A 22,325-nucleotide genomic window follows, 5' to 3' on the forward strand; every position below is an offset into this window, starting at 1 on the left:
TTGGAAACTCCCTACCCTGAAGATCTCTACTAAGTTGTGTGGCGCTTTTGGTTTCTCTAAAGCACGTTCACCTGCTGGGCCAGGAGAGTTTAACTCAATCAAGGCTTGAAGAGATAAACCAATGGTTTCAAGTCACAAAACCAACCAGTCCAGCACCGAGGTCACCTGGCTGCAGGCTGCACCCGGACTCTGCCTGCAGTCTTTCCAGGGGGGCCACACCAGGGGCAGGACCCACCTCTCTGGTTCCTCAGAAGTATTAGAACCACTGACCTCCAGGGTCCTCTGCTCTCAAGCTGGGAGCCAAAACAAACCCAAGTCTAACTGGTGAAGCGTCATTTTTTGTGTGTGTGAATGAAAGAAAATACTTATCAGTGGAACCACTCCCCCCATATGTGCCTCCCTAAAACTTCTTCCCAGCAAGCCGAAAAATGAGGTCTGAGAAGCAGGAAACCTTTGCGTCTGCACAGAAGCTGCTTGAAGGGAGAGAAGCCCAGGCAGGGGAGAGAACACCCGAGCGGTGGCATCTGGATGGGTTGAAGCGAACCGCTGAAGTGCTCTGAAAGCCGTGCTCCTGGGGCCAAGAGGAGGCGGCAAGCAGACCGGTCCCGAGGACAGCGAGGGGCGTGCAGCCTGGGCCAGAGCCGGGGTCCACACCTGCACCAGGGACACAGGCTCCAGGACCCGAGGCTGGACTGGCTTGATGGCTTCCCCGCTACCCTGCCCTTGCCCCAAATAAGGGGAGGGGTCTTGCTGGGGTTCTGGGTAGGTGCCAAGCAGCTATTGTGAAGAAGGGACATTTCAAGTTTTGACACGTTTTACTGGAGGATGAAAGCGCATCCTGGAGGGGTATGGGTGCGACCGGGAGGAAGGCCAGGGTGAATGCATCCTGACGAGCCCTCAGGATGGCGCAAAGACTGGGGAGAAGCAGGCCAGGAGGGGGCAGGTTTCCGTATTTGCTCATTTCAAAAGGGTTTGGGTTTTGTGTTTTTAGGCAGTGCTGTGGAAACCCACACAATCCTAAACTGAACTGAAAACAAATGCCCAGAGCATAAAGGAAAAGACAGAAGACACAGCTTTTCAAGTGTTTCTTTGCAATCCTTGAAGACGTTTCGGTAGCAGTGGAGACAGTACTGACGAGAGAGAATGGGTACAAGATAGAAAGCGAGACAAAACTTTGAAGTTCAACAGGCCACGTTATCACTCGAACGAAACACATGACCGCTTCTTAAACGTCCTACAGCATCGCTGGGGGACGTGAACAATTTGCTGTTTCAGTGCAGAAGATGGGGAAACTGTAAATGGAGAGTCTTGGTTTTCTTCGTTTGAGTAGAGGGTCACCAAGGTAGAAATAGGTAAAAATGTGTAAGTCACTGCTTCTTAGTCTCTGGTGTTCTCTCATAATGGAGCCACATAAATACCTACTTTCCTCCACATCCCAGCAGAAGGGTGCCAAGGCGTCAGCACCAACTTCTTCCCGATTTTCCATAAGTAGGTAACAGGCCCACGCCTGGCCCACGTCAGATGGAAAAGCAAGCTAGGGAGACCCGCTCCGGTGCTCTCGCCGTTCACCAGCAGAGGGCGCTGGCACCGGGCTCTGGTCAACCTCAAGGATGTGAAGTTGACAGAACGACAGGAGCCCCAGTGGCAGAGGGACCCGAGTGCAGAAGGCAGCCGGGAGCAGTAAGCCTGGGACCCTAACCTCATCCCGAGAAGCTCCACCAATGCAGGGAAGAAAAGGAACGCTGTGACCTGACTGGAGCTCAAAGAAACAGAACAGCACATGCCACAGCTGGCCAGCGGGGTGCGGGAGAGGCCGTCCTACCCCGAAGGCGGAGCAAACCTCCCCCAAGGCTCAGCCCTGCAGCAGTGGGCGCCCAGGGGAGGCTTGCGGCTGACCGGCTCCCTGCGGGAACATGTGCCTCTTCAAGGACAAGGGGTGAAGGGACACGCTCTGCTGCACACACACGTTCCAGAAAGAGATACCAGGTGACCGCGAGAGCATTCTTTTTTTAAAAAAATGATGAAAAACGAGCAAATATATACAAAATACTGTCAATCCCTCCTGGGCCAACAGAGCAGCCATCACGATGCGTCTCCTGCTTCGCGAGCTCTCCTCCTGCCCCCGGAGCAGGCCTGCGGCACAGCCCAGCCTGTGGGTCTCCGGGGCACTCGTGCCACGGCTCCGTGCGGCTCCCGTCCAGTCTCCCCCTGAAGACTCCCCGCACTGGCAAGAGTGGAAGCAGACTGCCCTGTCTTCCCGTCCCATCTCCCCACACCCCCCAGAATAATACTGCTTCCGTGGGCATCCCTCGGGTTGGGCCCCATCAGAGTTTATGCGCCAGGAGGGTGGTCAGCTTGATCTTGCCGTCCATGGAGGCAGTGAGGCACGTCCCACAGTCCATGGCGGTGCTCCAGTCCACAGTGACCACGGGGGCTCGGTGGCCGCCCAGGCTCAAGCAGCTCTCCAGAACCTTCTCATCCCCACCCAGCTGCAAGACAAGAGAGGCGGCGTCAGCAGGCACTGTTCACAAACACAACTACTTTATTCACCAAACTGCCTTGAGCCTGGTGGCTGCTACCCCAATCTGAGGACGTGCCCGGGCACACATGCCCACCTTTCCAGAAGATCTCAGTTTAATTTCTTGGGCCAGGAAGCGCCTTCCCTACCTCAACTATAGTTACTCCTTCGTCTCAGGTGGAAAACAAGATCATACATTCTCAAGGACCAGAGAATTTTCTCTGCCACCTTTAACCGGCACCCCCCACCCAGTTCTTTTCCTGCATGGTTTACCGCTCCCCAGCATTAGATCCTGGATCTGCTGCTCGGCTGCCCATTTGCTTCCCGCAGGAATGCGAGCTGCGGCGCCCAGCACAGTGCTGGCACAGGCAGGCCCCTGAGGACACATGCACAGGCTCCCCCTCTCCCACCAAGCCCACAGCTATGAAGAGTCAGCAGGTAACGAGGAAGGGGAAGCCAGGAGCACGATGAATAATGATCAATCCGGCTATGGATAACACCCAGGAGTAGGACACAGAAGTCTCTGGCCTTTGTGGAGAAAACATCTTTAAAAGTCATAAGTTGTTTAAAAAATAAATCAATAAATCAATATCAAATAAAAAAATAAATTTAAATCATAAGTTGTTTAAAGATCATAAAAACAGGATCCAAAGTTCATTATATTGCTTAAGTAAGTTAGACCCCATAACTGGCATTTCAAAAATTGTACAGAGGGAAATCTTTGGACCCATTAATTGGTTACAGAGCACGTCTGACTGCAAATCATCAGGCCATAGTGACCACAGAGGCTTGGTGGCCACCCAGGCTCAGGCAGAAACCCAGAACCGTCTCATCCCCACCCAGCTGCAGGAGGACAGGAGAGGAGGAGGCATTTGGGACAAATGACAAAGGCTGATTGGGACAAATGACAAAGGCTGATCAGGACAAATAACAAGTGACCAAGGCTCATCGTTACAAATACACAAACACATGCAACACACATAAAATCATACAGAGAGCGAAGTATAACCTGAAACTCAATTTTTAAATAAAATAAACTACAATTGGGCTTGCAAACAGAAAGCTCTTATTTTTACAGCATCTCCCAAGAGCAATTACAAGAAACTGCAGAGCTAATTTTAAGAAGGCCAAGAGCCACTAGACACATCATGTGTGGAAAAGAGGAGCCTCACTGATGGTAACCCCAGATGTCCCAGGGCCACGCTCCAAGCCAACAGTCTAGAAGGCTCCTGACACTACATCTCCAGAGTCCTCCTTACACCCCATCCCATTGAGTGCTCTCACGTGCCTTTATCTCTGTGGGGCCCCAAGGCCTGCCTTCCTCCCTGTCTCTCCTCTGGCCTCAAATCCATAGCCCACCCCCCACAACCTGCCAGGGGATCTTCCCTGAGGACTCGGCCCCTGCCCAGCTCCCTCCCCTCAGAACCCCAACACTGCCCTGTCCCTGGTGGTGGTGTCTCGAGTGTGAATCCCAGAAGAACAGGATCGCGCTCTCTCCCCCACGTGCACTCCACAGCGCCTAGACCAACAACTGCGCACAGCTTCTGTCCACACCACGTGCGGTCTGCTGACTGATGAGCCATGGCAATGAGGGCATGGAGAGCCCCCAAGCAGAGGACATTCCACCTGTGACTCTATCCCTACAGCCTAAATACCACCGTTAGGCAAAGAGTTAACAGTGAGGCTAAGAATTGGTTTGTGTGGTTACCATAAACATATGCTTAGGCTACAACTCAAATCCTCATCACTAGTCTGTTTGATAATATTAGTAAAATACAAGACGTTTATAAATTCATACAATTATATTTTACAAAGTACATGAACCAGAGAAACTCGGACACAAGAATTAAAACAAGCGTATAAACTGAGGGACAAAACCAAAGCGGACAACTTACATCATGCTGTGATCAATCACACCCCCAGATTTCTGCTTTGGCCATGGGACTGGAATATCCATGATCCATGGGATCCCCAATAAACTAATAAATCTATACCACATTAGAGTAACTAAAGCAGACCACAGAAAGCTCTTGCTTGTGTGAGGCATGTTCCCCAACCCAACACTCTTTCCAACCCTTCTCCCTATTTCTTCATGTTTTCTATAATAGGTATTATTCCCAAGGAACAAAAGCAGAAAAGGTCCAGAATCTGCAAATGGACAAGCAGAGAAAAGGACGGGTGTGCCATACTCTGTCCCCACTCCTGAGCTGAGAATCGGCCCCCTTGCCCGGCCTGCAGCAAGGAGACCCCAGGAGCTATCCATCCGGGGTCAGAGGCTTCTCTGGGGCCACACAGGGCAGGGAGAGGGATGGAGGCCCATGCTCAGCCTGGCCCAGACCTCCAGGGGGGACCTCCCTGCCCACCGTGACAGCCCCCCCCACCCCCGGTACCTTGTAGATGACTCCGCCCGTGGCAGAACACGTCAGCATGTAATTTCCCTCCGAGTCAAAAGCGAAGAGTCGGCCCCGGGGAACTTGAACCTGCTTGTAGCCGCTGTAACCTGACAGCACAAAGGGGCCCGTGGCGTCGGCGGGGAGGGTGTACTCAGACACCTTCAGGCCACTCTTGTGGATGTTCCACTGGATGAACTGCAACCACAAAGCACAACCTGAATGCTCTTCCAGCAGGAGCTGGCCGTGGCTCCCCGGCACCCAGCCCGGGAGGAGGAGCAAAGGTGGATCCCCGAGCAGAGGCTGTGGGTCTACGGCCCACCAGGAAAGGTGGCGGGATGACCCCTCGGTGCATCCCTGCCCAACACAACTTAAACATTCTTTCAGAGAAGAACATCTAGAAAGAGTCTGTAACTTCACATGAGAGCCTGGGCTTTCTCTCTGGCCTGACTCCAGGAGAGGAAAAGGGCAGACAGCTGCCGTTGTTTGGGTTCCTGTCTCTGAAGCAGGGGAATGCTCCAAGCGATCATGACTATTACTGCGATTGTTGTTGTTGTTTCTAGGGTTAGAACCCAACCAGATCTTTCTGACTTAGAAGCAAAGAGAGGACACATCCCAAATATCTTCCCGATGTCCCCGCATTGTTATCAACTGAACACGTGCAGTATCATCATCAACTAGCTTCACGCACTGTAGTGTATATAATCCTTTAGCCTACATCACGGACAGGCCCGTCTGACCACCTCTTACCTGAGAGTCCTACTCACATAAATAGGAAGTCAAGCTTTAATTTAAAACTCCCTTCCCACAGTTTTCAAATGAAGGACTTATTTTGTAATTACAGTTTTCAATGAATACTACAGGTACATCGTATAAAATCCAAACGTACTGGAGGGTACACATGAAAACCAAGACTTTCTCCCACTTCTGCCTTCCTGCCTCCCACCCCCAGCTCCCTTTCCACAGGTCCTAATGTGTCTTTCCAGAAAGAATAGACAAGGGGGCACTTCTCTTTGCTTTTATCCCCGGCTTATTTTACCTTTCTTGACTCCACTCAGGCCTATCGGCACTGACTCTAGGAAGCAAACTCTACACGTGATGCTGTGACCACCCAACCACCAAGGTCAATGCAGCACAGCCCGGCCCTAATCTGGACGCCGCTAATGCACCTGTAGTGGGAAGAGTCGCTTCTGCTACAAGGAGGGAGGCTGGGTTCTTCCCTTTCATAACCGCCAGCTCCCACTAAACTTGTGCAAACCTCACAACGGTCCTAGGAGACTGGTTACTACTATAGCCCTATTACACACAGGACACGGTGAGGCAGAGAGGGGCCCAAGGTCACAGTGCCAGTAAAGGGCACGGTCAGGATTCATCTCACCCCCCACGCTTCTCTGGTGCTCTCTGGAATCTCCGATGGCTAACCCAGCAGAAGGGAAGTTCCCGATCCAAATCCGCTCCCACCTACCTTCCCGTCCTCGCCGATACTGTACACGGTGTTCTCGTCGTAACTGAACTCCACAGAATAGACCTCCCCGCAGTGGGCCTTCCAGCTCATGGCGCACTCGTGCTGCTGCATATCTGAGGCAATGAGGTGCCGCTAAGACCCCCGCCCGGGCCCCGGAGAGGCATCCGCCCCTGACAGAAGGGCAGAAGCTGTTCTGGAGGCAGAGGGCCTCCTGGAAACTACAGGTATCTCGGAGCTGAGCCCTGCCAAAAAGGCCTTTCAGTTTGCTAGTTCTCTCTGCCAATGTATTAATCGTCTGTTTAACAAATGTAAAATAGAAGCTTTTAACACTGTGTCAAAAATGAGGTTCAGGAATCTCTTGGCAGAGCCTGAGCTCCTCTGGGGAGCCCATAAGTGGAGCGGGACACACAAATCCTTCCCAGGAGGCCTCCCACCGCTTCCTAGGTAACTTCCCACCAGGGCGCCTGGGGGATCTGCTGGACACAGTCCCTAGTTCCCTCCCAGACTCTCTGACCCGGAGTCTCCAGAGGCAGGTCTGCCTCGGGGATCCTCAAACGGCGACACACCTTTATCAGGAGAACGCACGAGCCACGCCAAGCGGACAGCACGGCATTACTCTCGCGTGTCCTCCTGGATCTCACTCAGGCCATAGGACTCGGATCAAACAGTCCGGACTCAAGGACTGCTGAGCCCCAGCACTCCCGAGGCCGACACTGACCGCGTGCAAGGTGACTGGTTCCGGAGGTTTTGAAAAGAGCAGACTCGGACCAAAGTTAAGCTCTATGTCAAGCATCTTGAATTGGGCTTCTGCAGTAGCCTCTAGTCCAGCCGGCAAAAACCCAACTCTCTTCTCTGAGACACCGGAGGAGGGGACCAGACTGCCGTGAGCACACCCACTTACCAAACAGGCGGATGACGCCATCAGCCGCCCCTGTGACCAGCAGGTTCCCATTGTGATTGAAGGCCGTGCAGTTGATGGCAATGGGCTCGGGGTCCAGGGAGAACTGGAGCTAGTTACAAACAAAAACCAAAACAAAAACCAACTAACTAAATTGGAAATTGTAAAACAGTACCAACCCGAAATTCAAAATAGGTTGTCTGCAAGGGCAAGGGGGCCAAGAATGCAAAGGGCACACAACAGCATAAAAAGTGTTGAAGGTTCCACTTTCAAACTGTGGCAATATGTACGGGTTCACGTTACAGCTTCTCTTCTCATTACCCTATACACGTTCGATTGCAACATTCTTTTGTACGTACTCAGTATTTCATTAAAACTCTGAAGATAACAAGTGAACATAAAATTACGGGAAGTGCTTTTGAGGGAAAGAACGAGATTAAGAAGGATCTAATTAAACTGGAGAAGGGAAAGCATCTAAGAGACACTGGAGGACAGATGTCTGCCAGACTGAGTGGGATAAGAACTCTCTAGAGAGGGGAGAGCACGTGGGTAGGGCCTGCGGCCGCAGGACACTCCACGAGGCCGAAGGGCGGGGACGGCAGACCGTGCAAGGCCCTGGGCCAGTGTGGGTGGGAAATCTGGAAGAATGGAGCGGTGTGACATGCCACAGGGTCTGCCATTCCCTCCGGTGGGAGGGCCGGGGGCGCGAGTCTAGGGTTCGTCCCTGGAAGTGCAGAGAAGTGGGCAGAAACACTCTGCAGGTGGGGCCGTCTGCTCACGGACTGACCACGTGGAGTGAGGGAGAAGGACGGCTCCAGAGAGGCACCCCGTTTCTAAGTGGAGCACATCTGGCAAGATGAGGAAAACTAGAGAACAGACGTGGCAGGACACGGTGGTCAAGAATTCAGGCGTGGCCCTGAAACCTGAGCTCCAGGGAGACCCCTTGCTGGGAACATACACCATTTCTACAGGCAGACGCAGGGAGGTGCGAACTGGACCCTCGGAACACGGCCCGTCTACAGAACAGGGACCCTTCCCAGTGTCCAGTGACATCAGAAAACCATTTGTTCGAGGCAAGGGCCATGCCATGTTTGTGTCCCAAAACTAATTTTAATGAGAAACGTCACCGCCTTTTAAACGTGTGAGTTTACACATCCTTTCTCTCTCTAGGGGCTGAGGGTCACAGCTGCAGGAATCTGCCACTTTAGGTGGGAACCGTCCTCGGCTCCTGAGGAAGGTGGGCCACGTGGCCCACAAGTCAGCTTTCACGTGGCTGTCACTTCTCAAGAACACGCATGTGTCCTCACCTCTTTCAGCTGCTGCTGTCATTTTTATGAAATACTAAGCTAACGGAATCAGAAAGAGAGTCCACATCTGTCTCCTAAAAACTAAGCCACTTGAATGCCTAATAATAAGCGAGAGAAGGTAATGCGAAAATACCGTAAGATCCCAGCTACATGGCATTATGGAAAACGCAAAGCTACGGGGACAGTACAAAGGTCAGCGGCTGCCAGGGTTTGGGGGGACGTGGTAGGACAAACGGGAGGTGCACAGAGGGTTTTTAGGCAGTGAAAACGGCCTGTGTGATACTACAGTGGTAGGTACCTGTCCTCATACATTTATTTGTCCAATCCCTGAGAACGTACAACACCAAGACTGAGGCCTGAGATCAACTCTGAACTTTAGGGGATTGGGCTGTCACTGCAGATGCTCTGGTGGGGGACGCAGTAGGGGTGTGTCTGGTGGGGGACGCAGTAGGGGGCAGGGGGCATGTAGGAGACCTCTGTACCTTCCTCCCAATTTTGTTGTGAACCACAACCGCTCAAAAAGTTTTTAAAGCTTTTCAATATAAACAAAAGTAAACAAATTTTATAAGCCGCAAGGGCCCTCTGATAGGCTGCGTATGACTTCTCAGCCGGGGGCACAATTCTCAATGACTTAAGTCGCTAGCAAGCTGCCCAACCTGAGTGTTACTGCTTTTCAACACTTCCACTCCGAACCCGCATCACAAATCAAAATCAGAGGAGACCAGAGCAAAGAGAGGAGGTGGCTCATCGGAAAGACGGGAGAGCGAGCCCAGAGTGTGACCCCACACAGACCCACGGGGAGACCCACAGGGGCAGGGCCTGCACCTGCTGCTTCATGGTTTTCGTGTCCCACAGCAGCAGCTTGCCGGGAACCTGGTCAGTACCCTTGCGGCCGGTATCTGGAGCCGAGAAGTCCACCTGGGAAGCGAGGCTCGGAGCCGCGGCCGAACAGACGAAAGAGGCCCCGTTGGGGCTACACGCGAGAGACAGGATTCTGCAACAGACGCGGGGCTGGGTCAGCACTCCGCCGGCCCCCGGAGGCTGGTCCTGCCACAGAAGACGGGCCAAAAGGCCCGGCGCAGAAGCAGGCCCCCCCACAGAGCACGGCAGGGGTGGGCAGTGGCTTCCCACTCACCTGGGCATGTCGTCATTGATGCTGATCTCACAGAGATTCTTCTTGGCTTCTGTGTCATAAAGACGCACTGTCCCCACACCACTGCCCAGCAGGAGCTAGAATTGAGAAGGGGCGGGAGGCACGAAGGACAGAGGACAGCACGGGGAGGGGAGGGAGGAGGGGGAGTGTGTCAGGGAGGAGCACTGCGGGGCTGGGCCCACTCCTGTGAGGGGCAGGTCTGGGCAGGCAGTAGGGGCGAGGCCCACTTAAACACACCTCCACGCAACCAGGTGATATCTGGCTACAACGGACCTCATTTAAAAACTACATGAAGGGGCGCCTGGGTGGCGCAGTCGGTTAAGCATCCGACTTCAGCCAGGTCACGATCTCGCGGTCCGTGAGTTCGAGCCCCGCGTCAGTCTCTGGGCGGATGGCTCAGAGCCTGGAGCCTGTTTCCGATTCTGTGTCTCCCTCTCTCTCTGCCCCTCCCCCGTTCATGCTCTGTCTCTCTCTGTCCCAAAAATAAAATAAAAAACGTTGAAAAAAAAAATTTAAAAACTACATGAAGACCAGGGCGTCTGGGTGGCTCAGTTGGTTAAGCATCTGACTTTAGCTCAGGTCACAATCTCGCGGTCCATGAGTCTGAGCCCCGCGTCCGGCCCTGTGTTGACAGCTCAGAGCCTGGAGCCTGCTTTGGATTCTGTGTCTTCCTCTCTCTGCCCCTCCCCTGCTCACGCTCTGTTTCTCTCTCTCTCTCTGTCTCTCTCTGTCTCTCTCTCAAAAATAAAGATTTGAAAAATTTTTTAAAAATTACGTGGAGACCTCAGAGGTGACCCTGAACAGAAACAAAACTACAGAAGGCATCTATGAACTGGGAGAGAAAGAGAGAGATCACCCCAGATACACCTGGAAAGGTGCCGGCTGATTAAATGAGATGCTCTGATCTTCGCTCCCTGTCAGTTTTAAATGTCAGTTGTTCCCGTCCTTCCTTCTCCCTCATCTACCCGCCACCACCGGCAGCCTGCCGGGCCTGGGTGAGGCCCCGTTTGCATGTTCTGGGGACAGCTCTGGCTCTGGGCCTGTAAAGGTCTCCAGGAAAAATACAAGAGGCTATCCTTGCCTTCAGGCATTTGTGACTGATTGGGTAAAAAGCTTAAAAGATAATAATGGGTAATGCCAGAAGAACCAGAGGCAGGTCTGAGGGTGTCCCCCAGGAATATTACCTATTTTCTAACTTCAAATTCACACTGGCAGGTAACACTTGTATAGGCTAAGTCCTGAGATCCTAGTAGCATAAGGATAATCCCTGCAGGTTGTCAAAAATTATTTAAAAAAACAATGAGGTTTGCCCCTTGGGCTGCCTTGCATCATCTCCTCAAAACAGAATACAAGGAAAGAAAACACTTAAATCAACTTGACCTCTTCAACTGCAAATCCTCTCTCAAGTATTAAAAACGTCCAGAAAGAAAAAGAGCGCTGTGCTAACAGCACTGTCGTAGACGTGTGGGGACCCCAAACAGGACACCATCCCCACCAGCTTCAGCCACTTCCCAGAGGGCCTGGCCCGGGGAGGGGTCTTGCAGGAGGAGGGGCAGCTGGGAACATCTGTGCTGGGCTGTCAGAGGGGACAGACGACAGGAGCTGATGGGGGAGAGCAGGGGGCAGGAGAGACACTCACCAACTGGCAGGAGCGTCCTGCAGGTCCCACGACCATCTGATTTCAATTCTTGCTAATCCAATAGCTTCCCTGCCGCCCCCAAGCAGGAGCCCCGATCGGACAGTCTGGAGGTGTGCCCCCCCGACTCCCAGGAAGAGAGAAGGGAGGGGTCTGGCCTAGCTGCCTCGGCTCAGCCACTGGTGCCAGCAGCTGGAAACTCCTCACTTAGACCGCAATGAGGCACGCATCGCTCGTCACTCACCAGCCTGTCCCGCTTGGTGGCCCACTCCAGAGAGAGCAGCGGCGACTTGGAAATGGAGGACGCTTTGGTCTGCATGATGGGATTGAAGGACCATACTTTGATGACCCCGTCCACGTCTAAGCTGGCGACCCTCCTCCCCGAGCAGTCCACTCTAAGACGGGAGAGAGAAGGAAGCTGTTCCCATCCTTGCCTCAGCGCACCATCCTCTTGCTAGTGCCCAGATTGCTTTGCTGACTTCTCAACTGTGTCTCAAACTGCCTACACGCCAAGGATGGGTGTGGACTACTTCTAGAAGTATTCATGTGTTTGGTCGCCCAGGAACTGCTTACAAAGGACCCAGTATGTGCTGAGCCCTGTGGTCCACGACGGGGACAGAACAGCAGGGAAGGTAGGCACGGCCCCGGCCCCGAGCCCTGGGGTGCCTCCTGCATCACACTCCAGAGCCATCGGCTCCCGGGGCAGGGAGGACACTCATTGTCTGAAAACTACCTTCCGTGAGGGCTTCTTATAAAGGTCAAGCTTTTACCACGTGTGACTAAAAACTTGTACATGACAAATATTTACCTAAAAGTACAAACGTGAGGCAAATTAAAATGAAGTCTTAGGGAGTTCCAATAAAAGGTAGCCTATTCCTGAGACTCCAGAGTCCCACAGCTAGAGAGGACAGAGAGGCTGCCCAGGCCAAGGGCAGCTGTCCAGCCCTCCTGTGACTCCGGAGGGACGGCCACAGTCCTTCGGGGACCAGCCCACCACGCGTTCCTCCTGTCTGCCACACCTTCGCACACACAGCCTCGTAACCCAGGCTTCCCAGCCTGGGAGACCAGCCCCCGCCCCAGTCAGCACTTTCCTGCCGGGGCCTTGCCCCCAGACCCCCACCCACCTGCAGTGCATGATGGAGGAGTGGTGCTCCCCGTACTCCTCCTGCCCCAGCACAATGAACGGCTGCTCAGGACGGACCCCTCCTCCCTCGGCGCTTGCTGCGGAAGCCCGCGTCAATGTCTCCAGTGCCTCCACGTGGAGCTCTGGGCAGGACTCGGCCTCCGGGCCACTAGTTTCAGGCTTCTTCTCTGCACTCTGTGACAGGCAAAGTGGGGACGAGTTACCTGCGAAGGGTCTGCACTGGGCCCAACCATTCGGGGACACACTGCAGGACATCTAGGATGCTGGGCTACGGCACGCTGGGGGGCTCTCAGTGGGTACAGGGTCTGTAGACCTGTAGAAAGAGCTCCGAACACCAAGAGCAGCACCCAGCTTGCCCCAGGAGAGGCAGGTTCCCGCTCTGCTGATGGCCCCTGTCTAGAGACCCTGCTGAGGGAGTAGTGGGCCACGGGTACCCTCTGCCTGTCACAGCTGACAGGACCCAGGACTGGCCGACAATAAAAATTAGTGAGAACCTACTAGGTGCCAAGCGCTGTATGACCACATTTGATTCTCATTTAATCCTTCCTGAAACCATCTGAGATCCTATGATTAACCCCATTTAATAACTGTGGAAACTAAAGACTGAAAGCAGAAGTTAAATAACTTACCCAAGGTCAAGAGCTGGCAATGGGCAGGACTCAGATGTGAAACCAGATCAGAGGCAAGCCTAGCCCCTCACCAGCATCTCCCCCATACCTAGCCGCACCTCCCCCTGAAAAGGAGGTACCAAGAGACTGAGGTGACTGGCTGGGCATAAAGATAGAGACTCAAGGAGCAGCAGAGGCCGGAACAAGGCCGGGCACCAGAAGGCACCTGCCCCTCTGCCACCTGGCGCGTCCGCAGCTGCCCTGGTCTCTGCCTCCCTGGTGCACTAAATGCTGACCGCCATGACTACTAGCCTTTCACCCACACATAACCCAGGCCAGGCGGCATCAGCCAGGGCAATCTCCACCAGCCCCTTGGCTCCCAAGGCTCCTCTGAGTGCTCCTTAGGGTAGCAGAAACCACGGGTCTACAGCACAAAAATAACAGAGGAAGAGAGACCTCTGAGCTCAGACAGGTGCCTTCCGGGAGCGGCCGAGCTCAGGTGTGCCTTTAATCCTACGGTGTCGGAAGAGGACAATCTGAGATCCGAGGCTTAAGGGTCTATGCCATCAAATTGGAACCGGCACAGGGCTGGTAACTGGCAGCAGTGCTTTTAAAAGTAGTCCCGATCACGAGATAAATGGTCAACAGGATGACTCAGCCAGTAAACCCCTTGGGTTTCTCCTTTCACTCTGGAGTAGGTGACAGAAGGAGAAGCAGCTTTACTGCCACAAAGAGTAGACTCCGACCCATTTCCAGGGTGAGGAGAGTCCCGGGGTTTAGCGTGGCAACGGCCCGGGGCCGCACCACCGTGTGTCAGCGCAGCATCTCCAGCAGGCGATGCGGGAGAAAGGGAGGCTGTGAAGGGGCAAGGCTGGGTGATTCTGGCCTAAACCAAGGGAAACGGGCCTCTCCTGCCAAGCCTCCCAGAGCCTCTGACACGCTAGCCGTATTACGTAGAAGTCAAGAGAGGTACGGGCAGGCTCTGCGCCACCCCACCTCCTTCCGTGGCCCCCAACGGTAGCCACGGGGATGTCCCTGCAGGCACTCGTGTGATGCCAAGACCGAGCCATACCTGCAAAGTCATAGACAGAAGCTCCTTCCTTTCTTTGCCGTGATCCTGCAGGCGCCGCTGCCGGTGCTGGGACCAGCTGGACTCCCCAGAGGCCAGCCCGCCGAAGAGGCTCTTCCCGTCCTTGGGCCCGCACGCCGGGTCCCTTCCCTTCGCGGTCTACAGGGCGACATGCGGGCTGTAAGAAGTCACTTGCTGCCTGCGCCCAGGCCACGGCACCTCCGCTGGGGGAAGGGGGAGGCAGAAGCCAGGGAGCAGCTGCTTCAGCCCACAGCTCCCGGGAAAGGGTCCTCCCGGCCAGAATGCTCCGATCTCAGCCTACGGGCTAAGTCCAGAGTGGAGCACGAGCAGTGTGGACGCCCCCCTTTCTGTTCTCCCTGTTTTAGGAGGTAAGTCACCAGCACTCCTCAGCCTGCCATAAGCATCACCTGGAGACAGACGCACACATTTCCTTCCTCTAATCAGAACAATTAACTTTAGTGAAGGGGGAGACCAGTGCATCCTAAGTGATGATTATGAGGCAAGTCAGGTCCTATGTTGTAAACGTCTTCAAGCAACCGTATGTTTGGACAATACAAAACAATGTATGCAACATACAATCACTTCCCTGGAGGCAAAAATGAACACGATACCCGCTCTTGTTTTGGGCCAACCTAATGACTAAGCCAGCTAATGTTAAATACCGAGGTATGTGGAAATGATTACTAGGCAACCAGAAATTCTTAACAGAAATTGTTGGAAACTCAAGGACCTATGAGCAAGATAAGAAACTGGCAGGAAAGAAACTGGCATCTTCTGGCCCCTTTTCATGACAAGAGTGATAAAGTCGACCAAGGCTATATAGCAAATGAATTCAATAACCCTCACCCTGCTTCCATGGAGAAAAGATTCATAATCTACAGCCTCTTAATTAATTAATTATTTATTTATTTATTTATTTATTAACATTTGTTTATTTTTGAGAGAGAGAGAAAGAGAGAGAGCAGGGGAGGGGAAGAGAGAGAGGGAGACACAGAATCTGAAGCAGGCTCCAGGCTGAGCTGTCAGCACAGAGCCCAACACAGGGCTTTAACTCACAGACCGTGAGATCATGACCTGAGCCAAAGTCAGACACTTAACTGACTGAGCCACCCAGGCGTCCCTCTAGAGCCTTTGTAATTTTTTTTATTAATGTTTTATTTATTTTTTATACAGGGAGAAACAGAGCATAAACAGGGGAGGGTCAGAGAGAGGGAGACACAGAATCTAGAGCCTTTTTAAAAGGAGTTGTTACCACATCATCTTTCCAGATTATCTGGCTGGGTTTTTCCCAACCTTATTCCCACAAAGTGTGATGCTCAAAACTGCTCCTTCCTCTGCCTTATTTTATATTCTTAGCAAAGGGATTTGGATGCAAACAGCCACTCAGGTTTTAGACCTGAAACCTGCAAGTCATTTGCACATAAGACATAAGTCAAGAGTACAAGCTTAACCAAAGTCCACTTGTTGTTTTCTACTTCTACTTATTATTTTTTTAAGTAGGCTTCATGCCCAGCGTGGAGCCCCACATAGACCTTGAACTCATGACCCTGAGATCAAGACCCGAGCTGAGATCAGATGCTTAACCGACTCAGCCACCCAGGCACCCCATTTGTTATTTTTTATGTTAACACTAAACAACTTAAAATGATTAACACAAGAGTGCCTGGGTGGCTCAGTCAGTTAAGTGTCCAACTCTTGGTTTCGGTTCAGGTCATGATCTCGCGGTTTCGTGAGTTCAAGCCCTGCGTCAGGCTCTGCACTGGCAGCATGGAGCCTACTTGGAATTCTCTCTCTCCCTCTCTCTCTCTCTCTGCCCCTCCTCCACTTGCACTGTCTCTCTCTCTCAAAATAAATAATCTTAAACGTTTCTTTAAAATAATAAATAAATAAATAAATAAATAAATAAATTAATTAAAAAAATGATTAACACAGACTCCTTGGAACCCTGGAATCATCAGGAGAGTTAAAAAGGAAATTTTAAAGAACTATTAGTTCATGTAGAGCCTAACTGAGGCTGACCTTCAGGGTATTTGTTATTTCTGTTTTTCTGACTGAGGTGATCGTCAGGGGTATCAACTTCTGCTTGAGACAGAACTTTCTTCTCGGGAGAAGTATTTGACTCTCCACATTCTGCCTTATTCTGAGAGAAGTAGGGTTCTCAGTCAAGATAAAAGAAATAACCTAAGAAGAAAACCAACAGTAACAATAACCAATACATGTTATTCATTGAATGTTTACCATAGGCAAGGCACCATGCTAATAAGAACTAAGAACTTGGGGCACCTGGGTGGCTCAGTCAGTTAAGCATCCAACTTCAGCTCAGGTCATGATCTCACAGTTTGTGGGTTTGAGCCCCACGTCAGGGTCTGTGCTCACAACTCAGAGCCTAGAGCCCGCATTAGATTCTGTGTTTCCCTCTCTCTCTGCCCCTCTCCCACTGGTGCTCTGTCTCTCTCTCAAAAATAGGTAGACATAAAAAAAAAAAGAAAAAGAAAAAGAGCTAAGAATTTTACAAATGTCCCCTTAAAATAGAGATGAGGGCATTATTTTAACACAAGGAACAGAGGCTTAAGTTACTGCTCGTGTAGGGAAAACTAGACAGAGGTGGAATTCACGCCCAAATCTGACGGCAAACCCCATGCTCTAAGAAACCTAATGAAAGCACTATCGTGAAAAGAGCACAAAAAAAAAGTGACAGTGAGTAAAAAAGATAAGAAGAAATATCATAATTCCAGAGCTAACAAAGACAAGGCCCTTCTCCATTTCTATCCATTTCTGAGAAGTAACCCATGGCTCATGGAACACGGAAGAGGTTCCGCAGCTTTAGAAAGTGGGAGAAGACTTCTCTTACCTGCCCAGAAGTAAGAGGTGGTCAAGATAACTGTTAACAAAGAGGTCTTGAAACCATGGCGTACTTCACATGGTCCCGGGGGGGCAGTACTCACTCCCTGAGACATGACACAATGGCGCCAGGCCTCATTACACCAATCCATTGATTCCTCTCTCTATCTCCAATCAACAGGGCAAATCAGACTGAAGAATTCCACAGGCGTGGCTATGCTTGCATCAGACAAAATAGACTTTAAGCAAAAGACTGTAATAAGAGACAAAGAAGGTCATTACGTAATGATAAAGGGGTCCATCCAGTAAGAGGATATGATACTTTTAAGTATTTATGCACCAACAGAGGAGCATAAATATATAAAGGAGCAAATATAAAAAGCAAACATTAGGGAGAAACAGGCAGCAATGCATAATAGTTAGGGACTTCAGTACCTGCCTTACCACAATAGAGATACCATCCAGAGAGAAAATCAATAAGGAAACATTGCACTTGAACTATACATTATATCAGATGGACTTAAAAGACATAGAATATTCCATCCAACAGAAGCAGAATACACATCATTCTTAAGCACACGAAACATTTCCAGGATAGATCATGCTAGGCCACAAAACAAGTCTTAACAAATTTAAGAAGACTGAAATCATATCAAGCATCACAACAGTATCAAACCACAAATCAATTACAAGAAGCAAATTTAAAAATTCACAAATATGTGATGATTAAACATGTTCCTGATCAATGGATCAAAGAATAAATCGAAAGAGAAATTAAAAAAATATCTTGAGACAAATGAAAATGGAAACACAACATACCAAATCCTAGGAGATGCAGCCAAAGTAGTTCTAAGAGTGAAGTGCATAGCAATAAATGCCTATATTAAGAAAAAAGAAAGATCTTAAATGAACAGTCTCCTTAGGAACTAGAAAAACAAATGAGGCCCAAAGTTAGAAAAAGGAAATAATAAAGATCAGAATTAAAATTAATGAAATAGAGACTAAAAAGACAATATAAATGATCAATAAACAGCCAGTTTTTTAAAAAGATAAAATAGACATTTATCAAGAGAAAAAGAGGGCTCAAATTTAGAAAAGGAGAGCTCCAAAATACATCTCTAAAAGTTCTAACATTTTGATAGAAAAGACCAAAAAACTCGGCAGTCGAGGCCATGTTTTCTGAATAAAAGGTGGCTTTGGCAACCCTAGAGCTAGCTACATAAGCAGTGGAAGGAGAAGGAAGATCAGTTTCCCAGGTTGACAGCTATTTTCCAAAATAATGGGATCCGGGCACGTAAGGAAGTCTCAAAAAGCCTGGAACAACTATTATGCAGTTTTGACAGATTAATCAACCTGACCAAGAGATCTTTACACTGGATATCTCAGAAGAAAAGGGAAAAGAATCCATATACTATTGCATTCATGCCCTGGAAGTACACGGACCACAGGGGATCCAGCCTGGAGACGAAGCGGGGGAAATGCTACAGAGGGCAGGCAGGTACTCTGTGGCACTCTTTTTCTTCCCTCACTTGCCCACTATATAGGAGAAATGGTGTCTTTTCCCTTTTCAGTGCCAAGTCTTAAGAGCGTTCAATTAGCCCATACTGATAGAATAGAGAGGCTTGGGATGGACTTCAAATTCCCTTAGCTGGCACAAAAGCCACGTGTAGTGCTTCCCCAGCAAGGACAGGAAATGCAACATTAAGAAGTGCAAAGGCAGTGCTTGCCAAGTCAAGGTGGCAGGGAAGCTGTCCAGTAGATCATCAGGTAAGGGCTGGACCATACTCTAAAATGATAATTCAAACAGGTGTTAACAAAAGGCACTACGACAAATTAAGAACTACCTTCCTCACGATAGGGTAGTTTACAGCAAGAGAGCTATGGACCTACACGTGACCTGTCAGATCCTGCTTAAAAAAGAGAGCTTCTCCCTCAAATAGATCTCAGTTATTCACTAAAGAAGGGTGAACAACACCAACAAAAAATAAGGTGCTAAAAGCTGATGAATGCAGCTCTCCACAAAACACTTTAATAAGTAGGTTAAAGTAAACTTGTGACTCGCTACAAACGTACATAACTCCAACAATGTTTACTGTGATATTACTGGTAATCCACAGTTGTAAGAGCAAAGCTCATCAAAGTCTCAACTACCAGAGTTATAGAACAGTCCAAATGGCCCAGATTAAATTCTGTCATATTCTATCACAACCTACCTGTCTCCTACAGTTCAGAAGAGATATTTAAATTTTTTTTTTTTTTTAGTGTTTATTTATTTTTGAGAGACAGACAGCATGAGCCGGAGAGGGCAGAGAGAGAGAGAGAGAGAGAGGGAGACCCAGAATATGAAGCAGGCTCCAGGCTCTGAGCTGTCAGCCCAGAGCCCGACGCGGGGCTCGAACTCACAGACCGCGAGATCATGACCTGAGCCGAAGTCGGACGCGCAACCGACTGAGCCACCCAGGCACCCCCAGAAGAGATATTTTAACCTATGTTCCATCATTTTGCCTTTGCATTTCTCTCTGGAGAAAGACAGAATTTTCACTGGCCTGAATAGTGTTTACCAGGTGGTCATCCAAATGGGGCAGGACACAAATTCCAGTAATCTGGTCTCACCTGAAGTAAAAATACAGCCACCCAGAAGACAGGCCCTCATAACACATAAAATTATGGAACAAGGGTCGTGGAAGAGGACCCCCTTTTCCTCCATCCCCATACAATCCGGGGACACAGCCCCAGGGGCAGCTGTCACTGACGGCTCAGTAGCTAGGAAGTAATTTGATACTAATAAGAATTACAAATACAGAAGCTTGCTTTCTTTACATCACAGCCAATGAGAGGTTGTCTCTGTGACGACCGCAGTCTGAGCGGGTGAGGAAGAAGTGGTATCACATGGCTGGAGGGAAGGAGGGAGCAAAAGCGCAGGCAGCATGAGCCGGGGGGAGCTGCCCTCAGGTGCTATTGTAACGGACACCCCAGAAGAGTTGGGAGCTGTGGTTTTAGAGTTATGTCCACTTGTTTCTTACATTTTGCCTCCAGATTCATAAAAGCACAGAGAGCGCATCACCATACACTTTACCACCTAAAATGCCACGAACATTTCAGTTACAATGACCCATCACAAGTGGGCAAAATGCTGATGGGATTGAAACTTACAATGTTACATATAAATAACATTTAAAACAGGAAGGCCTGATCATTTTTATTGCTGAGTTAATAACACAGCTTATGTTTTTTGTTTGCTTATTCACTAGTGAAAAAGAAAGAGAGCTCTGGTGTGGCAACAGTGAGAAAAAGACTAGGTGCTTCAAATGTGCTAACAAAGCAACGTGGTTTATTAAAAAAGCCAATGTCATTTTCTACTAAATTAAAAGCTATGCATCATTAAAATCACAGGAGGTGATCACACAACTAACTGCATTTGCTATTGGTAAGAGCATACAATCTTGAGTTGTACACTCAAATTTAGCATATCAATTGTAACAGAAGGATTAAAAAACCAGAATGTGGGGCGCCTGGGTGGCGCAGTCGGTTGAGCGGCCGACTTCAGCCAGGTCACGATCTCACTGTCCATGAGTTCGAGCCCCGCGTCAGGCTCTGGGCTGATGGCTCGGAGCCTGGAGCCTGTTTCCGATTCTGTGTCTTCCTCTCTCTCTGCTCCTCCCACACTCATGTGCTGTCTCTCTCTGTCTCAGAAATAAATAAACATTAAAAAAAAAATTTAAAAAAATAAAAAAATAAAAAACCAGAATGTCCCACAGAGAAGGGGTGCAGGATGGTGAGGGGTCTAGAAATCACATCATGTGGCCAAAAGAGTGGAGGGGAGAGAGAAGAATGAACAGTGAGTGCTTCGCATGGAAAGATAGGAAGTGTCCTAATAAGAAGCCTTATTCGACGTAGCTCAAAGGGCAAAGCTAAGATTAGCAAGTAATAATTATACAGAGGTTTCTACAAACAGGTTCCTAACAGGCAAACATCCCTACATGGACAAGTAGTGAGCTCCACATCACAGGAGGCAATCAATCGGATGTGATCCTCTGTACAATTGGAAGGGGGGCCAGATGACCTTTAAGCTTCCTCTAACTCTAAAATTCTGTGATTTTCTTGAACCTCAAAGTTCAGGTTGTTTTCAGAATTGAATGCTGAGTCTAGTTAATAAATTAATAAAACCACAAGTGACCCACAACCACTGGATTTTTCAGATGTAGATATCTATCACCTCCATTCATGAAACGGAAAGAGAGCTACCTTTGCTCTGTTAATATGCCACACAGTGACCCAAGTTCTATTTGTTTTTTTTTTAATTTTTTTTTTCAACGTTTTTATTTATTTTTGGGACAGAGAGAGACAGAGCATGAATGGGGGAGGGGCAGAGAGAGAGGGAGACACAGAATCGGAAACAGGCTCCAGGCTCCGAGCCATCAGCCCAGAGCCTGACGCGGGGCTCGAACTCACGGACTGCGAGATCGTGACCTGGCTGAAGTCGGACGCTTAACCGACTGCGCCACCCAGGCACCCCCCAAGTTCTATTTGAATATATTTTAGAGGCAATGACTGCCTGCTGCAAATTACAAATTCTTTTTTTTTTTTTTTGAGAGAGAGAAAGAGAGAGAGGGTGGGCAGGGGAGGGGTAGAGAGAGAGAGAAGGAAAGAGAATCCTAAGCAGGCTCCACACTGTCAGCACAAGCCCAATGCGGGGCTTGAACTCATGAACTGGGAGATCACGAGCTGAGCCGAAATCAGGAGTCAGATGCTTAACTGACTAAGCCACGTGGCCTGCCGCAAATTACAAATTCTTACCCTCATCTCTTGAACACGAACTGCACAAAAAGTTCCCAATCCCATTCCAATCTCACCATGTGACACCTACCTCCTGATCTCATAAAGAACAAGGCCACCGGCTTAACCCCAAGGAACCCATCCTTGTGTTTTCTTTCATTTTAACTTAATGAAACTGAATTTCATGATTTCCTGCATTTTTCAAGAGACCTAGCATCCCATGCATCGTCTATTACACTTAGAAAATATCGCACTGTGACAGAGATCTGCAAAGCAAACAGTAAAACTTATTCAGCCACATTCCATAGAACTGGAATTTGAATTTTCAGGTTTGGAATTCAGAAAAATAGCCATAGGAATCACCAGGATTGTTCTGACTGCCATAGGCCTCATGAATGCCAGGTGACAATCATTTTGCATTGCTCGCACCTCAGGTCTCAGGGCTGAGTCGGGTGCCCAAGTAGGCCAGTACCTTCACTAATACAACCAGCACTACTAA

The 22,325-nt window shown here is 49.8% G+C and overlaps 1 protein-coding gene across 2 annotated transcripts in view; it reads right to left on the minus strand.

The window, feature by feature from the left end:
• Window positions 1–1,070: 1,070 nt before the first annotated feature.
• The window catches only part of WDR91 (WD repeat domain 91), a 29,459-nt gene continuing 8,204 nt past the window's right edge, over window positions 1,071–22,325 (minus strand). The window contains exons 7-15 of one of the 2 annotated variants that reach the window (XM_047848931.1): window positions 14,192–14,347; window positions 12,492–12,685; window positions 11,612–11,762; window positions 9,714–9,808; window positions 9,404–9,572; window positions 7,275–7,383; window positions 6,374–6,486; window positions 4,909–5,106; window positions 1,071–2,489 (exon numbers count right to left, since the gene is read on the minus strand). In XM_047848931.1, the coding sequence (XP_047704887.1) occupies window positions 2,325–2,489; window positions 4,909–5,106; window positions 6,374–6,486; window positions 7,275–7,383; window positions 9,404–9,572; window positions 9,714–9,808; window positions 11,612–11,762; window positions 12,492–12,685; window positions 14,192–14,347 (1,350 nt within the window). In that variant the 3' untranslated portion in view covers window positions 1,071–2,324. The other variant, XM_047848932.1, reaches the window with a different exon arrangement.

The sequence above is a fragment of the Prionailurus viverrinus genome, chromosome A2, assembly GCF_022837055.1.
Source record: "Prionailurus viverrinus isolate Anna chromosome A2, UM_Priviv_1.0, whole genome shotgun sequence".
Lineage (NCBI taxonomy): Eukaryota > Metazoa > Chordata > Mammalia > Carnivora > Felidae > Prionailurus > Prionailurus viverrinus.